This window comes from Coenobita brevimanus, chromosome 18 (assembly GCF_032717465.1).
Source record: "Coenobita brevimanus isolate Jiangsu-jjx chromosome 18, ASM3271746v2, whole genome shotgun sequence".
NCBI lineage: Eukaryota > Metazoa > Arthropoda > Malacostraca > Decapoda > Coenobitidae > Coenobita > Coenobita brevimanus.
Window position 1 is genome coordinate 24,725,872 of NC_136971.1, and position 15,111 is coordinate 24,740,982.

Genomic DNA, 15,111 nt, shown 5'->3' on the forward strand with positions numbered 1-15,111 from the left:
TGGAAAGAAAACATTGATAAGTTACCTGATACTTTTAAGTTAGCCTTGGGCAGATTAAGAGGTTTACATCATAAATTCATAAAGGATTCCAACTATTGCAAACAATATAGTAAAGTCATCCAGCATCAGCTAGAAAGAGCTTTCATAGAAAATGTGGAGGGCAAGAGTCTGGTTGGTCATCCTGTACTCTATCTAGCTCATTATGGTGTCACTAAAGATAGCTTAACAACACCAGTTAGAGTTGTGTTTGATTGTTCAGCTACAAAGCATGAGAGGGCATATAGTCTGAATGACTGCTTATACGCAGGCCCATCTTTGGTCAATGATCTTACACAGGTATTGTTGCGCTTTCGGTGTCATCGTTTTGCCTGGGTGAGTGACATTGAGAAGGCATTTCTTATGGTGGGGTTATATGAAAAAGATAGGGATGCCACTAGATTTCTTTGGCCTGTTGAACCTTTAAATCTAAATAGCCCTTACTTGATATATAGGTTTAAGGCAGTGTTGTTTGGAGCCACTAGTTCCCAATTCCTCTTGAATGCCACCATACAAAAACATTTATCAGTGGTTCAGGAGGATAAGGTCTTGACTGAAAAATTAAGGAAAGTTGTATATTGACAATTTGCAAGGAACCGAAGAAGATGAGGATGCTTTACAATAAATATGTTGGGATGACCTGAGAGTATTTTCAATTGCCAATTTGTCCTTAAGAGAGTGGGTAACAAATAGTGTGAAATTGTGGGAGATACTCCCCCTAAAGGGATTGGCCTCTGAAGTTCAGGACAAGGTGAAAGCACATGGCATTAATTGGCTAACTGACAAGGACAGGTTGCAGGTGATGGGACACGAAAACAGACCCACAACAGTGACAAGACGTGAGGTGTTGAGCATAACTGCAGGTATGTTTGACCTCTGGGAGTATTATTGCCATCGACCATCGGTGCAAGAAAATTTGTACAAGATCTAAGGCGTATTGAATGTGGGTGCGATCTTCCCTTACCGGATATGGAGGCTAACTGGATATATGAGGATATGATTAGCAGTATCAATATTGTATCTCCCCACCAAGTCACTGATAGTAAAAAGGTCACGCTGCATCTGTTTAGTGACTCAAGCACCACTGCTTATGGTGTAGCAGTCTACTTTGTCAGTGAGGGAAGTAGTAGCTATGACAAAGGCCAAAGCAGCACCAATTAAACCGCTCACTATACCAAAATTAGAACTGACTGCTGTCATGCTAGGAGCTCATCTCACCAAGTATATTTATGAGGCCTATGTGGACGAGTTAAGCATAGAAAACATATACCTCTAGACGGAAAACTCTGTCCTGGTTGCCTAGTAAAAAAATGTTGGCTGTATAAGTTCAGAACAGAATTGATGAAATAAAAGCATTAGTCCCTGATGCTGAATTTTGTTATGTCTACAAAGGACAACCCCAGTGATATGGTTTCCAGAGGGACTTCACATGCGTCCTTATAGGTTCCTCTTTGTGGTGGGGAGGGCCCACATGGCTACCTCACCAAAATATGTGGCTGGAAAATGGTCCATTTGAGGAAGTTGGGGATGCCACTGCAGGTTGTCTGCTTGAAGAGACCCTGCCATAGCCAGTATCAGTAACTCTTCCTGCCATATTGAATTGGGACCAATATGGTTCTTATGTGAAGACAAGGCATGTGATGGCATGGGTATTGAGATTTATCAAGACACTGAAAGATAGGAGACAAGGAACACATGAGGCAATGCCGGCTTATTTGACAGTGCTGGAATTAAGGACAACAGAATCAGTAATCATTAAGTTAGCTCAAATGGAAGAGTATCCTAACGATTACCATTATTTGTCCACTGGAAAGGGCACACAAAGTAATGTTGTGAAGCAGTTAGGCCTCTATATGGACGGTGGTCTATTGCATTGTAAAGGTAGGTTACAGTTGTCGGACTTAAAGGATGAAGCAAAGTACCCTATCCTAATTCCTAGTAAACATAAGTTAGTGGCTCTCCTTTCTGAGTGCTGCCACAAGGTGTGTAGTCATAGTGGAGTAAGTTATGTTGTAAGTTAATTAAAACAAAGATTTTGAATTACTAGGATCAGACAAGTTGTAAAGAAGGTTTTAAGAAAATGTATAACTTGTAAAAGGTTACAAGGTGCCCTATATAGTGCTGTACAGGCTCCACCGTTACCGTACCTTAGGGTTCAGGAAGTGAATCCATTTTAAGTAACAGGAGTACACCACACAGGTGCTCTACCCATTAAAGAAAAGGGTACCATAGGAAAATTTTAATTTATGTAGTCTTGTTTACTTGTGCAGTTACTAGGGCTATACACGTTGGGACGGTGTCGAACCTCTCCTGTGAGTCTTTCATTCATGCCTTCCGTCGGTTCTGTAGCAGGAGAGGCTTCCTTGAACTCATAATTAGCGATAATGCCACTACACTTATAAGTGGAGCCAGTGTGTTGAGGGAGTTAAAAAAACGATCCGAGGTTACAGAATGAATTGGTAAAAGTAAAGTGTGAGTGGCGGTTTATACCGGCCAGGTTGCCATGGTTCGGTGCCATCTGGAGAAGAGTGATAGGCATCCTAAAGGCTGCCCTGAGAAAGGTTTTGGGTCGAGCTATAGTAACCTGTGAAGAGTTGGATACTGTATTACTGGAATTCGAGGCCACAGTCAATGACCGTCCATTTGAATATACATACGGTGACCTTGATGATTCACTCCTATTAGTCCTTCACAACTTATTAATGAGAGGCGTCTTAGACAGTTCCTGACACAGGAAGTCAGGGATGACGATGCCATGGACGTCACCTGACTAATTCGGGAAGAAACCGACATCTCTTATATGTGACAAAGCTCTCGCGAGATCTGTGGAGGAGATGGACCAAATGACTACCTAGTATCGCTCAGGGAGCAGCATTGTCAATTGACATCCAAGCAAGTGAAGGCAGCACCTCAAGTTGAGGACGTCATGCTGATTCACGATGAAGGGCCTCGATTTCTCTGGCGACTAGGTCGGATCACCAAATTGTTATGTGGTCCTGAACAAGAAAGTAGGGTAGTGCAGCTAAGGACGAGCGCCGGTTTGACCACTAGACCGGTGGTTAAGCTGTATCCACTATATATTGATTTAGAAGTGAAAGATGACAGCCAAACCAGCGCTACCCAACACCCCCCTACACCAGTAAATAACCGATTTGATGCCCCTTTGAGAACATCACGTTGGACCGCCCTTGGTTCCTCTCAACTATGGCGTCCCCTGATTGGGACAGGACAGTTGTAAATATTGTACACATCTTGGGCGGAAGAGTATGTCATGGATTTTGGGTTTGAATTTTCCGCCCACGACAGAACATTTCTTTGTAAATAAATTCTTGTGTTATATATTTTGGGTTAGATATTGTTTAGTGGTAGAGATAAAAAAGGTCTTGGAAAAAAAAAACACGTTTAGTTATACATTCATTAATGATGAGTTTAATTTAATTTACTTCGCACACAAAGTTGCTCAAAGCAGTTCAGTTCTCTCCCTGCCACCAAACAGATTACATCCGTATCTCGAACCTTCTCCCGTGATCAGCTTCAATCATCATTCTGCCACTTCAGTATACCATCAACACCACAGCTAAGTATTCAGTACATTTATTAAGCCTTAAAATATTTGTACTGAGTACTGATTAAAACTCCTTTTCCACATATGTAATGGTGAGTTGTTATTCCACTTTATATTAGTTAGTAGTTAAGACCTCTTACAGTGATAATGACTAACACTCCTAATAATGCCCTCTCCTGGTGATGACTCGAGCTGCCTGGAACCACTGTCTGACTCATTTCTTCTTCATTTCTGCAACATTCGTGGCCTTTCCTCTAACTTTCGCTTTCTTGAGCACCACCTCTCCTCCTCTAAACCTCACCCTCTTTTCCTAACTGAGACTCATCTGCCTGAGGCAACTGACAACAGACCCTTTTCTGTATCCTCCTCCTTTCTCTATACTCATTTCAAAGCCAAAGGTGGCTGTTGTGTATATATACGCAACGACTTATCTTGCTCTCATGTTCCTGAACTCAATTCTTCTGAATTCTTTACACTCTGGTTCCGCTTTCCTGTCATTCTCTGACTAAATATATGTGCACTGATTACTTATCCAATAATTCTACTATCAAAAATTCTTTGACCATCTTACTTTTACGATGGAACATATTCTATCCATTTTTCCTTTCTCTGAAATCTCCATTCTAAGAGATTTCAATGTTCACCACCACCATTGGCTCTCCTCTCCTTTCACTGATCCGCCTGGTGAACAAGCCTACATCTTTTCTATCCTTAATGACCTAGAGCAGCTTGTACAGCACGCTACCCATATCCCTGACCGCCTTGAAGAGAGCTCCAACATACTTGACCTCTTCCTTACAACTAATCCTTCTGCTTACACTGTTAATGTATTCTCTCCATTGGGCTCCTCTGACCACAAACTCATTACCTTAACCTGTCCTACTGTTCTGGTATGGCCTGTAGACCCTCCAAAGAAATGTCGTCTGTGGCACTTTGGAGCTGTGGATTGGAGGCACTCAGGCAGTGCTTCTTTGATTTTCCCTGGAATGATTATTGCTTTCATGGCCGAGAGCCATCTGAGTGTGCCTTGCGGATTACGGAGGTTATTCTCTCGGGCATGGAAACATACATTCCTTTCTCATATCCTTTGACTAATGCAAGGAAGCCTTGGTTTAATCACGCTTGTTCTAATGCTGTCCGCAACAAGGAGAGTGCCTATAAAAGGTACCGGAGCCAATCCAACCCTGAAACACAACTTTTTTATGTTTCTGCCCTGAATCGTGCTACGTTTGTTCTTCGCTCTGCTAAAAACAATTTCATCCATACTAAATGCTCTCAACTCTCCAACTCGAATTCTTCCCGCTCCATCTGGCATCTTGCCAAAAACCTTTCTAACAACTTTGCCTCATCATCCTTCCCACCTCTTTTCTACTCTGATGGTTATGTAGCTATTTCCTCTACTGATAAAGCAGATCTCGTCACTCAGACTTTCTCCTCCAGTTCCACTTTAGATGATAACTGTGCTGCTCCTCCATCACTTCCCCCCTCTGACTTCCTCATGGTTGACATTAAAATTTCTTCAGTTGATGTATTTTCTGCCATCACAGGCTTCAGTACTAACAAGGCAATTATGGGCCTAATGGAGTTCCTCCTGTTGTCCTCAAGAACTATGTGTCAGTTGCTTACACCCTGCCTAGGTAAACTCTTTTCCCCATTCCTTCTTGCTGGAAGTTTGCTCTCATTCAACCAGTCCCAGAGAAGGGTGACCATTCCCAACCCTCTAACTATGGTCCAATTGCTTTAACATCCTGTATCTCAAAATTTTTTGAGCCAATTCTTAATAGAAAAATTTTAAAGCATCTTTCGTATTACAACCTTCTTTCTGATCTTCAATATGGGTTCCATCAGGGACGTTCCACTGGCGTTCTTCTCACCTATCTTTCAGACTCCCGGTCATCCTCCCTTCGGGACTTTGACGAAAGCTTTGCCATTGTACTTGACATCTCAAAGGCTTTCGATCGAGTCTGGCATAAATCTTTAATTTACAAACTGCCCTCTTCTGGTTTCTATCTTTCTATCTGTGCCTTCATCTATAGCTTCCTTTCTGGTCGTTCTATAGCCGCTGTTGTAGACGGCCATTGTTCTTTTCCTAGATCTATCAACAGTGGTGTTCTTTAGGGCTCTGTCCTATCACCAGCTCTCTTCCTTTTATTCATCAATGACATAAGCTGTTCATCTAACCCTATCCACTCGTACGCTGATGACTCCACCCTTCACCTTTCCATTCGGTTCTTGCAATGTCCATCTCAGGAGTTACCTCATCAAACAAGGGATGAGGCTATGGCACTCCTAAAGTCTGCCTTGCCTCGTATCTCTGAGTGGAGTAAAAATAATCTTGCTGTTTTTTAATGCATCAAAGACTCAGTTCTTACACCTATCAGTCCGACAAAATCTTCCACAGGTGTACCCACTAATGTTTAATAATATTCAGCTCAAGCCTGCATCATCCTTGAACATGCTTGGGGTTTCATTTACTCAGGACTTATCTTGGAAAGATCATATTATATCTCTTGTAAAATCTGCTTCTAAGAGATTAGGTGTGCTAAGCCAACTCCGTTCCTTCTTTATCCCTGCACAATTGTTGATTCTATACACGGGTTTTATGCACCCCTGTGTAGAGTACAACTCTCATGTGTGGGGAGGCTCCCCTCATACAGCTCTTCTCAATAGGGTGGAGTCGAAGGCTTTTCATCTTATTAACTCTCCTCCTTTTATTGGCTCCCTTCAACCTCTGTCTCTTCACTGCATTGTTGCTCTTTATCTCTTTTCTATCGCTACTTCAATGGTCACTGCTCCTCTGAACTGTCTTCTTGCATTCCTCCACCTCAACGACAGGCACATAGCACCCGTCTAGCAGCAAACTCTCATCCCTTTTTTGTCCAACTCTCTAATGCAAGAGTTAACCGTTACTCCCAGTCCTTCATTTATGCAACAGGTCAACTCTAGAACAGTCTCCTTCTGTCTGTATATCCTGCTAGCTATGATCTCCAGTCTTTCAAATGCAGTGTGTCCAGGCATCTCGATATGATCGGATCTTGAATCTGCCTGTCTCTTGTATTTTGTTTTTCTTTTGGAAAGAACGGTTATTGCAGGCTTCTGGCCTTTGGTTCCTTCTTCCTAGGATAGAAAACAAAACTAATTTCCCTGGCACACCGGCTGCCCCACTAGCCGCGATGTGTGTATGTGTTTGAGTCTGTGCACAATACAATGTGTGTGTGTGTGTGTGTGTGTGTGTGTGAGAGAGAGAGAGAGAGAGATGACCATTTCATTGGCTATGAGGAGTCATAAAACCAAGGAATAATACACAGATAATAAAATATTTTTAATTAATCTAGGAAACTGCATCGTTGAAGCTGTGTTGTTTTCATTTAGGCTTGCATAGACTAAGGTCCTACATATTTCACTCATCATCGCGCGTTTTCTTTTTGTTTAGTGATCTCCAAGAGAAAAAATCGTTAATATTAGAGCAAGAGCGTATATCAGCTCAGTTTTTTGGCTTAGAATCACCATTTGTTTTGTTCCCAGTGTTCTAATAAGAAAATTTCTTAAAATCATGCATTACTTAAAAACTAGAGTTTATTGGTATAAACTAGCTAGTGCGTAACAAAAGTGTATTGGGGTACACCGAATAGGGTTAAGGTGAATGCTTATAGTGAAAGTACTCGTTTGGTTGAACACAGACCTGAGAATTGAGAGCACAAAAGAGGTAAAGTCTGAGTCGCCCACAATTCGCTGATAATCTTGTGATCATATTATCAGCTCTTAAAACGAAATGCTTATCAAATGATTAAATGATAAGGGAATGTAGATGTATGAAGGGAATTTACAGTGTTTCTTCTTTGCTTAAAGGAAGAACAATTACGTTTTTCCGTTGTACAGAATAATGTATTGCACTATATGTACTTATCATCACAGTACATTACTCAAATGTAATATCTTTATTCTCTCCCCTGAAAGTTGGCGAGAAGTTATCATCCCTAGTAAGCTGACCATTGAGCTAAGTAACGAAACAGGGATGTGATTCTTGTGATTCTTGAATTCACGGTTGATTCCCTGTCTTAACTTGGAACACACACCACAAAGCCAGCTAGAAGACAGGCCATGTGTGCTGGTAGTCCCCAGCCCTTGTCTTTCCCCTTACTACTTTTTAAGTCAGATCTCACCCCACTAACCGGGTCAATGTATAGCTCGGCCTGCACTAAAGGTGCAGGAAATCTTCAACGAACGAACTTAACTTAGAATTAACTTGGAATTGTTTTTGAAAGAACTAGAGATTTGACACGGTATAAACCTCCTTACGTTCAATAACTTTCCTCGTAACCAAGAAATCTATCGTAACTATGTCTGAAAATCTGATCCCAGGCTACTACAAATTTCACATATTCCTATTATATATATATATATATATATATATATATATATATATATATATATATATATATATATATATATATATATATATATATATATTGATAACTGGGTTCTTAGTAAGCTCCCACAAGGTAAACGGCACAGTGTTGCACATTAAATGATTAGAAACTTCATATGGGGGGCTAGAAGGTCTGAAGGGGTGCAGGGGAGGAGACCTCCCAAACCCCATGGATAACACCTCTTTTAATTCATTCATCCAAGGAACGCTTTTAAAAATGTATTTCTTGTTATCACCTTATGATTTTATTTCAGGTTAGGAGAGATTATTGGAACAGAGTGAGTTTTATGCATCCTAAATTAACCTCTTCAGTATGTGAGTCCTTTCTGAAGGTAATTAATATCGTCCAATAGAGGCAAGGGTAAATTAGGGAGCACGTCACTGTGATACATGCATGGATAAATTAGAGAACACGTCACCCTGATAGAAACAGACACAAATTAGAGAGCACGTCAGCCTGATAGAAGCAAGGGTAAATTAGAGAGCATGTCACCTTGATAGAAGAAAAGGTAAACTAGAGAACATGTAACTTGGAGTTAAAGGGTACTATAATCTCTGTACTATAATGTGTACTTTATCTCTGAACTGTTATCTGTGTACTATAATCTCTGTACAATAATCACTAATGTAATTTGTTCTATAATCTCTGTACTACATTCTCTGTACTATATTCTTTGTACTCTATTCTCTACTTACTGTTGCCTTTCATCATTTCCCTGGCAAACTTCTCGAGTGATCCTTGATAGTTTGCAGTCCTGGTCACACGTAAATAGTGGCAGAAGGATACCATTATGTCCTTGGGGTTCCTGGCTACGTAGACTACCTGTAACATCATCACCATCATCATCATCATTTATCATGATCTTCATCATCATCACTATCATCATCATCATTATCATCGTCACTTATCATCGTCATCAATAATCATAATTATCATCATCATCAGTCATCATCAATCCATCATTATCATCATTATCATCATCGTCTTCGTCCTTCTATTCCCTTTCTTGTTCCCCACGTCATTGTTATTAATAAAATTTCCCACATCCCTGTGTTAAGTTTTCTTGCTTTTGTCAATATTGTTAAAAAGCGAGATCTGCCAGTTAGGCAGCCGAGATTTTTATCGACGTTTCCTCATATTTACGGCAGTTAGTTCCTTTATGAGTCAGTTGCCAGTTTGCCTGCTGTTTGTGAGAGTAGTTATTTCGTAAGTTGTACATTAATTTTTGTGCTCTTTTTCTCTGTAATGTTTTATTTAAATGATTGCTCGTTAAATTATGTGCTTTAAGTTCGTATGGTAAATGATTAAAAGTGTTATGTAATGTAAGAAACTCTGGCATGTTTTGATATCTTTGAGTCAGCAACTGTTGTTCTTTTAGAATGTACTGTAGAAGTTTCTCGAATAATGCAAGCTTATATAAGATGGGGTAGAGACTATTCTGAGATCAGTCGGTTTTGGTTCATGGAGTGTAGTGCAGTGTCAGTGCAGTCTCAGTGAAGATTGTATATTTTTGGTACTTGTGAAAACAGTGGCAAACAGTAAAATGTTACTGAAGTTTGTACATCATCGGTACTTGTGAAAAAATGTGGTGTTGTCAAGCTTTAAGTGTAATGGCAATTAGTAAAGTGTGTATAGCTCCAGTGTTTGTGAGAATAGTGAAGTTGGAAAGCATTAAGTGTAACCATTTGGAAAATACAGTGAACTTAAGAAGCCAGTGTTTATTTTCGCCTCAGCTGATCTTTTGTACTGTACACCTGAAGGCTGACCATAGGAAGAACAACTCACTGGGCAACGTCCTTCCTACAGTATACTGTAGTACTGCTGTTGGAGCCTGTGGCAGTGTGGGGTGGGGACGCAACACTGGTGTCAGGAGTGGGATTATTCAGTGCTGCAGTGCGTCTAACTTTCGACATGGAAGCAGGAAGTGTGAAAACAAGGTCTCGAGCTGGGCATGAGGAGGAAATTTCCCTGGCAACAATTGTGAAGCTAATATAGGAACAAACTAAAGAACTCAAAGAACTATTACAGGTACGAAGTGTACTGTTGATGGCAAATAGGTAACTACTAGAGGCACAACGTGAAGAACAAAAAGAAAGATACGAGCAACTTCAAGAGGCATCAGAGGACCAATTGAGGGAATTACAACTGAGGATGCAAGGACAGCTATATTCTTTCATGGGGGAAATGAAGGAAGAACAGCAACAGCTTAAGGAGAAAGTAGATGCCAATCTAGAGCAGCAGAAGTATAAGGTACGGTAAGCAATAATGTGATAGTGTAAACAGCATGTAGACAAACAGTTGAAGACAATTAGTGAGGAAATAGTGATGAAGTGCAAACAGCATGTGGACAACCAGCTGAAGATTTGCGAGGGAATAGTGATGGAGTGCAGACAGCATGTAGATAACCAGTTGAAGCATGTAGTTGGCCATGTGAATATAATTAGTAAGAAAATTGAGCCTGTTGAGAAATATTGCACTGCTGAGCCTCAGGTTAGTGCACAGGGGGCACATGAAAGGAAAGGACAGTGTATGGTGAATCTTGATGGATCCCAAGCATCTAAAGGTAGCATTACAAGGTTGAATAATCAGAATGCAGACTTTATAAGTCCTGGCCTTAATGATGATGCCCCAGTTCTTAGGCCCCAGACCAATGAAGTGCATGGCTATAATGGGGGTCCAGTTACAAAGAAACCTCAGGAATTTGATGGTAGAGTATCTCAGGAAGCTTTCCGTGTACAGTTTGAGTTACTTGCGGATCAGCATGGTTGGGATGATAAGAAAAAGGCTGCAGAAGACCCACCACTGAAGAAATGCAGGAGAACATTGATGAATGGTGTGTGAGAAGACAGAAGAGCAGACGGCAAGGAGTGTAGTAGGAATGGGAATCACAGGAAGAAATGCCACCGTACTGTTGTGACAGGGCAAGCGTTACATGAAGAAGACCTGAAGAAGATGCAGATGGAGGATGCAAATTTACAACCAATGCTAGAGTGGCTGCAATGGAATACAATGCAACCATCATGGGAAGAAGCTTGCAGGTTAAGCCCTGCAACCAAGAGCTGCTGAAGTCAGTGGGATCTTCATTTGAACAATGGACTACTGGAGCGTCAGTGGGAGATACCTGATGGCCCCAGCAAGTATTGGCAACTGGTGGTTCCGAAGATGATGTCTAAGATCTTGGATGAGTCCCATAACCAGATCACTAGTGGGCACATGGGAGTGAAGAAAACTCTAAGCCAGCTGCAACAGAGGTTCTACTGGATTGGCATGCTTCAGAATGTTGAAGAGTGGTGTCAGGCCTGTGGTGTATACAGTGCCAAGAAGGGACCCAAGACACGTGGTTCGCCCCTCTCCAGCTGTACCAAGTGCGTGCATCGATGGAAAGAGTCGCGGTGGACATTGCTGGACCTTTGCCACTCACTGAGAGGGGAAATCGGTATATATATGTCTCCATGGACTACTTTACAAAGTGGCCAGAAGTCTATGCTATCCCTGATCATGAGGCTGCTACTGTTGCTCAGGTGTTGGTTGACCAGTTCTTCTGTCATTTTGGGATGCCACCAGAGCTACATTCAGACCAGGATAGAAACTTCGAGTCTGCTATGTTCCGTAAGTGCTGCAAGTTATTGGGGATCAAAAAGACCAGGACGATCCTACTAAGGCCACAAGCGGATGGGATGGTGGAGAAATTCAATTGGATCCTGGGAAAAAAGAGCTGGCCAAGTACTGCATAGATGGACAAACAGAATGGGACCAGAAATTACCTGCATTGCTGATAGCATATTGGTCTGCATCCCATGAGTCTACTGGCTACACTCCTGCAAAACTGATGTTGGGCCATGAGTTAAATTTACCCGTTGACTTGTTAATGGGAAGATCACGTGGTGAAGAGCTGCTTACAGACACCACCAGCTATGCAAAGCACCTTCATTACAGGCTGGCTGAGATACATCATCAAGTGCGAGCAGCCCTCAAGTTTTCAGGAGAGGTGATGAAGTACAAGCATGATGCCAAGGCAAGTGAGGTGAGCTTGTAGGATGGTGACCAAGTGTGGTTATACAATCCTCAGTGAAAGAAAGGACAGTCATCGAAGCTTCAGAGCCCGTGGGACGGGCCTTACACTGTGTTGGATCGCCAACCAGACATAACGTATCGGTTTCAGGGAGGCAGGAAAACTCACCCAAAGATGGTACATGTGAACCGTCTGTGGAAGTATCATGGGCTAGGACAGTATATCTGGGACCTCTCCGAGGAATTGTGATCACCCACAGCCGAAGATGTTGAGAAGGACCAAGGAGCTGAAGTGCAAGAGGATGGTGACAGTTCCCCAAGAGAAGAAGTGAATCAAGAAGAGGACCAAGACCTTCCTGGAGGAGTGAACTGTGTGGAGCAGCAAGGACACCGTCAGAGGTGGCATAGAAGAAGACCTGATAAGTTGAAGGATTATTTTGTGTATAGTTATATGTTCCATTAAGATTAAAGTTTGTGTTTGTGTACTGCATAGTTTTGTCGGGACAACAAAGAATTAGGGAGGGCGTAGTGTTAACTCTAGGGTTGCGATCCACAGCTCAAGCTGGGTAGCATCGTGCTGCGAGCCACAGCTCAGGCTGTGGTAGTCGTGGATCACCGTAAACACTCCACTACTCAAACTTACGCATGGCGTAGCTCAAAATGGAGAGAGGGAAATTTTTTTCTTTTCACCAGATGATGCCCTGGATGTTTATCTTCAAGTTTACAATAAACAAAAACAAAAAAACTCGATTTTTTCCATTTTTTCACTACTTCTGTACGTGAACTTGAGCATGGCCCAACGCAAAAAAGGAGAGAGAAAGAGATTTTTTTTCTTTTCACCAGATAATGCCATGGATGTTTATTTTCATAACAAAAAAAAAAAAAAAAAACTTTTTTTCCTTCGTTTTTTGAGCACCACGGGGTGGGATAAAAAAGGGTAATTGCACAATCCACTGGTTAAGAAGTGAGATTTGCCAGTTAGATAGCCGAGATTTTTATCGACGTTTCCTCATATTTACGGCAGTTAGTTCCTTTATGAGTCAGTTGCCAGTTTGCCTGTTGTTTGTGAGTGTAGTTATTTCGTAAGTTGTACATTAATTTTTGTGCTCTTTTTCTCTGTAATGTTTTATTTAAGTGAATGCTTGTTAAATTATATACTTTAAGTTCGTATGGTGAATGATTTAGAGTGTTATGTAATGTAAGAAAAATTTGGCATGTTTTCATATCTCCGAGCTGGCAACTGTTGTTCTCGTAGAATGTAGAAGTTTCTCGAATAATGCAAGCTAATATAAAGATGGGGTAGAGATTATTTCTAGTTCAGTTGGTTTTGGTTCAGTTTGAGTGTAGTGCAGTGTCAATGCAGTGTCACTGAAGACTGCATATTGTTGGTACTTGTGTAAACAGTGGCAAACAGTGACGTGTGATTGAAGTTTGTACATCATTGGTACTTGTGAAAAACTGGTGTTTTCAAGCATTAGGCGTAACTGCAAATAGTAAAGTGTGTACAGCTCCAATGCTTGTGAGAATAGTTGGAAAGCATTAAGTGTAACCATTTGGAAAATAAAGACAGTGAACTTAAGAAGCCAATGTTTATTTTCGCCTCAGCTGACCTTTTTTTTTTTATGCGAGGAAGAAGGAACCAAAGGCCATGAGCCCGCAATAACAGCTCCCTCCAAGAAAAAAACAAAATACAAAAGAGAGCCAAATTCCAGATCCATTCATTTCGAGATGCCTGGACACACTGCGTTTGAAAGACTGGAGATCATAGGCAGCAGGAAATACAGACAGAGGGAGACAGTTCCAGAGTTGGCCTGTTGCATAAATGAAGGACTGGGAGTAACGGTTAACTCTTGCATTAGAGAGTTGGATAGAAAAGGGATAAGAGTTTGCTGCTAGACAGGTGCTACGCACCCGTCGTAGAGGTGGAGGAATGCATGCAGACAGTTCAGTGGAGCAGTGGCCATTAAAGTTGCGATAGAAAAGAGATAAAGATGCAACAGTGCGGCGAAGATGCAGAGGTTGAAGTGAGTCAGTAAGTGGAGGAGAGTTAATGAGACGAAAAGCCTCTGTCTCCACCCTATTGAGAAGAGCTGTATGTGGGGAGCCTCCCCATACATGAAAGTTGTACTCCACACAGGGAGCCCCCGTATACTGTAGAGTCAACAATTGTGCAGGGGTAAAGAAAAAACGGAGTCGGTTTAGCACACCCAATCTCTTGGAAGAAGATTTTACAAGAGATGTAATATGATCTTTCCAAGATAAGTCCCGAGTAAATGAAACTTGAAGCATGTTCAAGGATGATACAGGATTAAGCTGAATATTATTAAACATCAGTGGGTATACCTGTGGAAGATTTTGACGGGTTGATAGGTGTAAGAACTGAGTCTTAGATGCATTAAAAACAACAAAATTATTTTTACCCCAGTCAGAGATACGAAGCAAGTCAGATATTAGGTGTGCCATTGCCTCATCCCTTGTTTGTTGAAGTAACTGCTGAGATGGGCATTGCGGGAACCGAATGGAAAGGTGAAGGGTGGAGTCATCAGCGTACGAGTGGACAGGGTTAGATGTACAGCTTAGAAGGTCATTGATGAATAAAAGGAAGAGAGTTGGTGATAGGACAGAGCCCTGAGGAACATCACTGTTGATAGATTTAGGAGAAGAACGATGGCCGTCTACAACAGAGGCTATAGAACGACCAGTCAGGAAGCTAGCGATGAAGGCACAGATAGAAGGATAGAAACCGTAAGAGGGCAACTTGGAAATTAAAGATTTATGCCAGACTCGATCGAAAGCCTTTGAGATGTCAAGTGCAATGGCAAAGCTTTCGTCAAAGTCCCGAAAGAAGGATGACCAGGAGTCTGAAAGGTAGGTGAGAAGATCGCCAGTGGAGCATCCCTGACGGAACCCTACTGACGATCAGGAAGAAAGTTGTGATAGGAAAGATGCCATAAATTTTTTCTATTGAGAATTGACTCGAAAACTTTTGAAATACAGGACGTTAAAGCAATTGGACGATAGTTGGAGGGTTGGGAGTGGTCACCCTTCTTTGGGACTGGCTGAATGAGA

At 41.6% G+C, this 15,111-nt stretch overlaps 1 protein-coding gene across 1 annotated transcript in view; it reads right to left on the minus strand.

The window, feature by feature from the left end:
• Positions 1-8,718: 8,718 nt before the first annotated feature.
• Positions 8,719-15,111, minus strand: part of LOC145391435 (sulfotransferase 1C4-like) — an 11,505-nt gene continuing 5,112 nt past the window's right edge. Inside the window, exon 4 of the mRNA XM_080266048.1 lies at positions 8,719-8,853. Coding sequence (XP_080122174.1) covers positions 8,719-8,853 — 135 coding nt within the window. The remainder of the gene's footprint in view (positions 8,854-15,111) is intronic.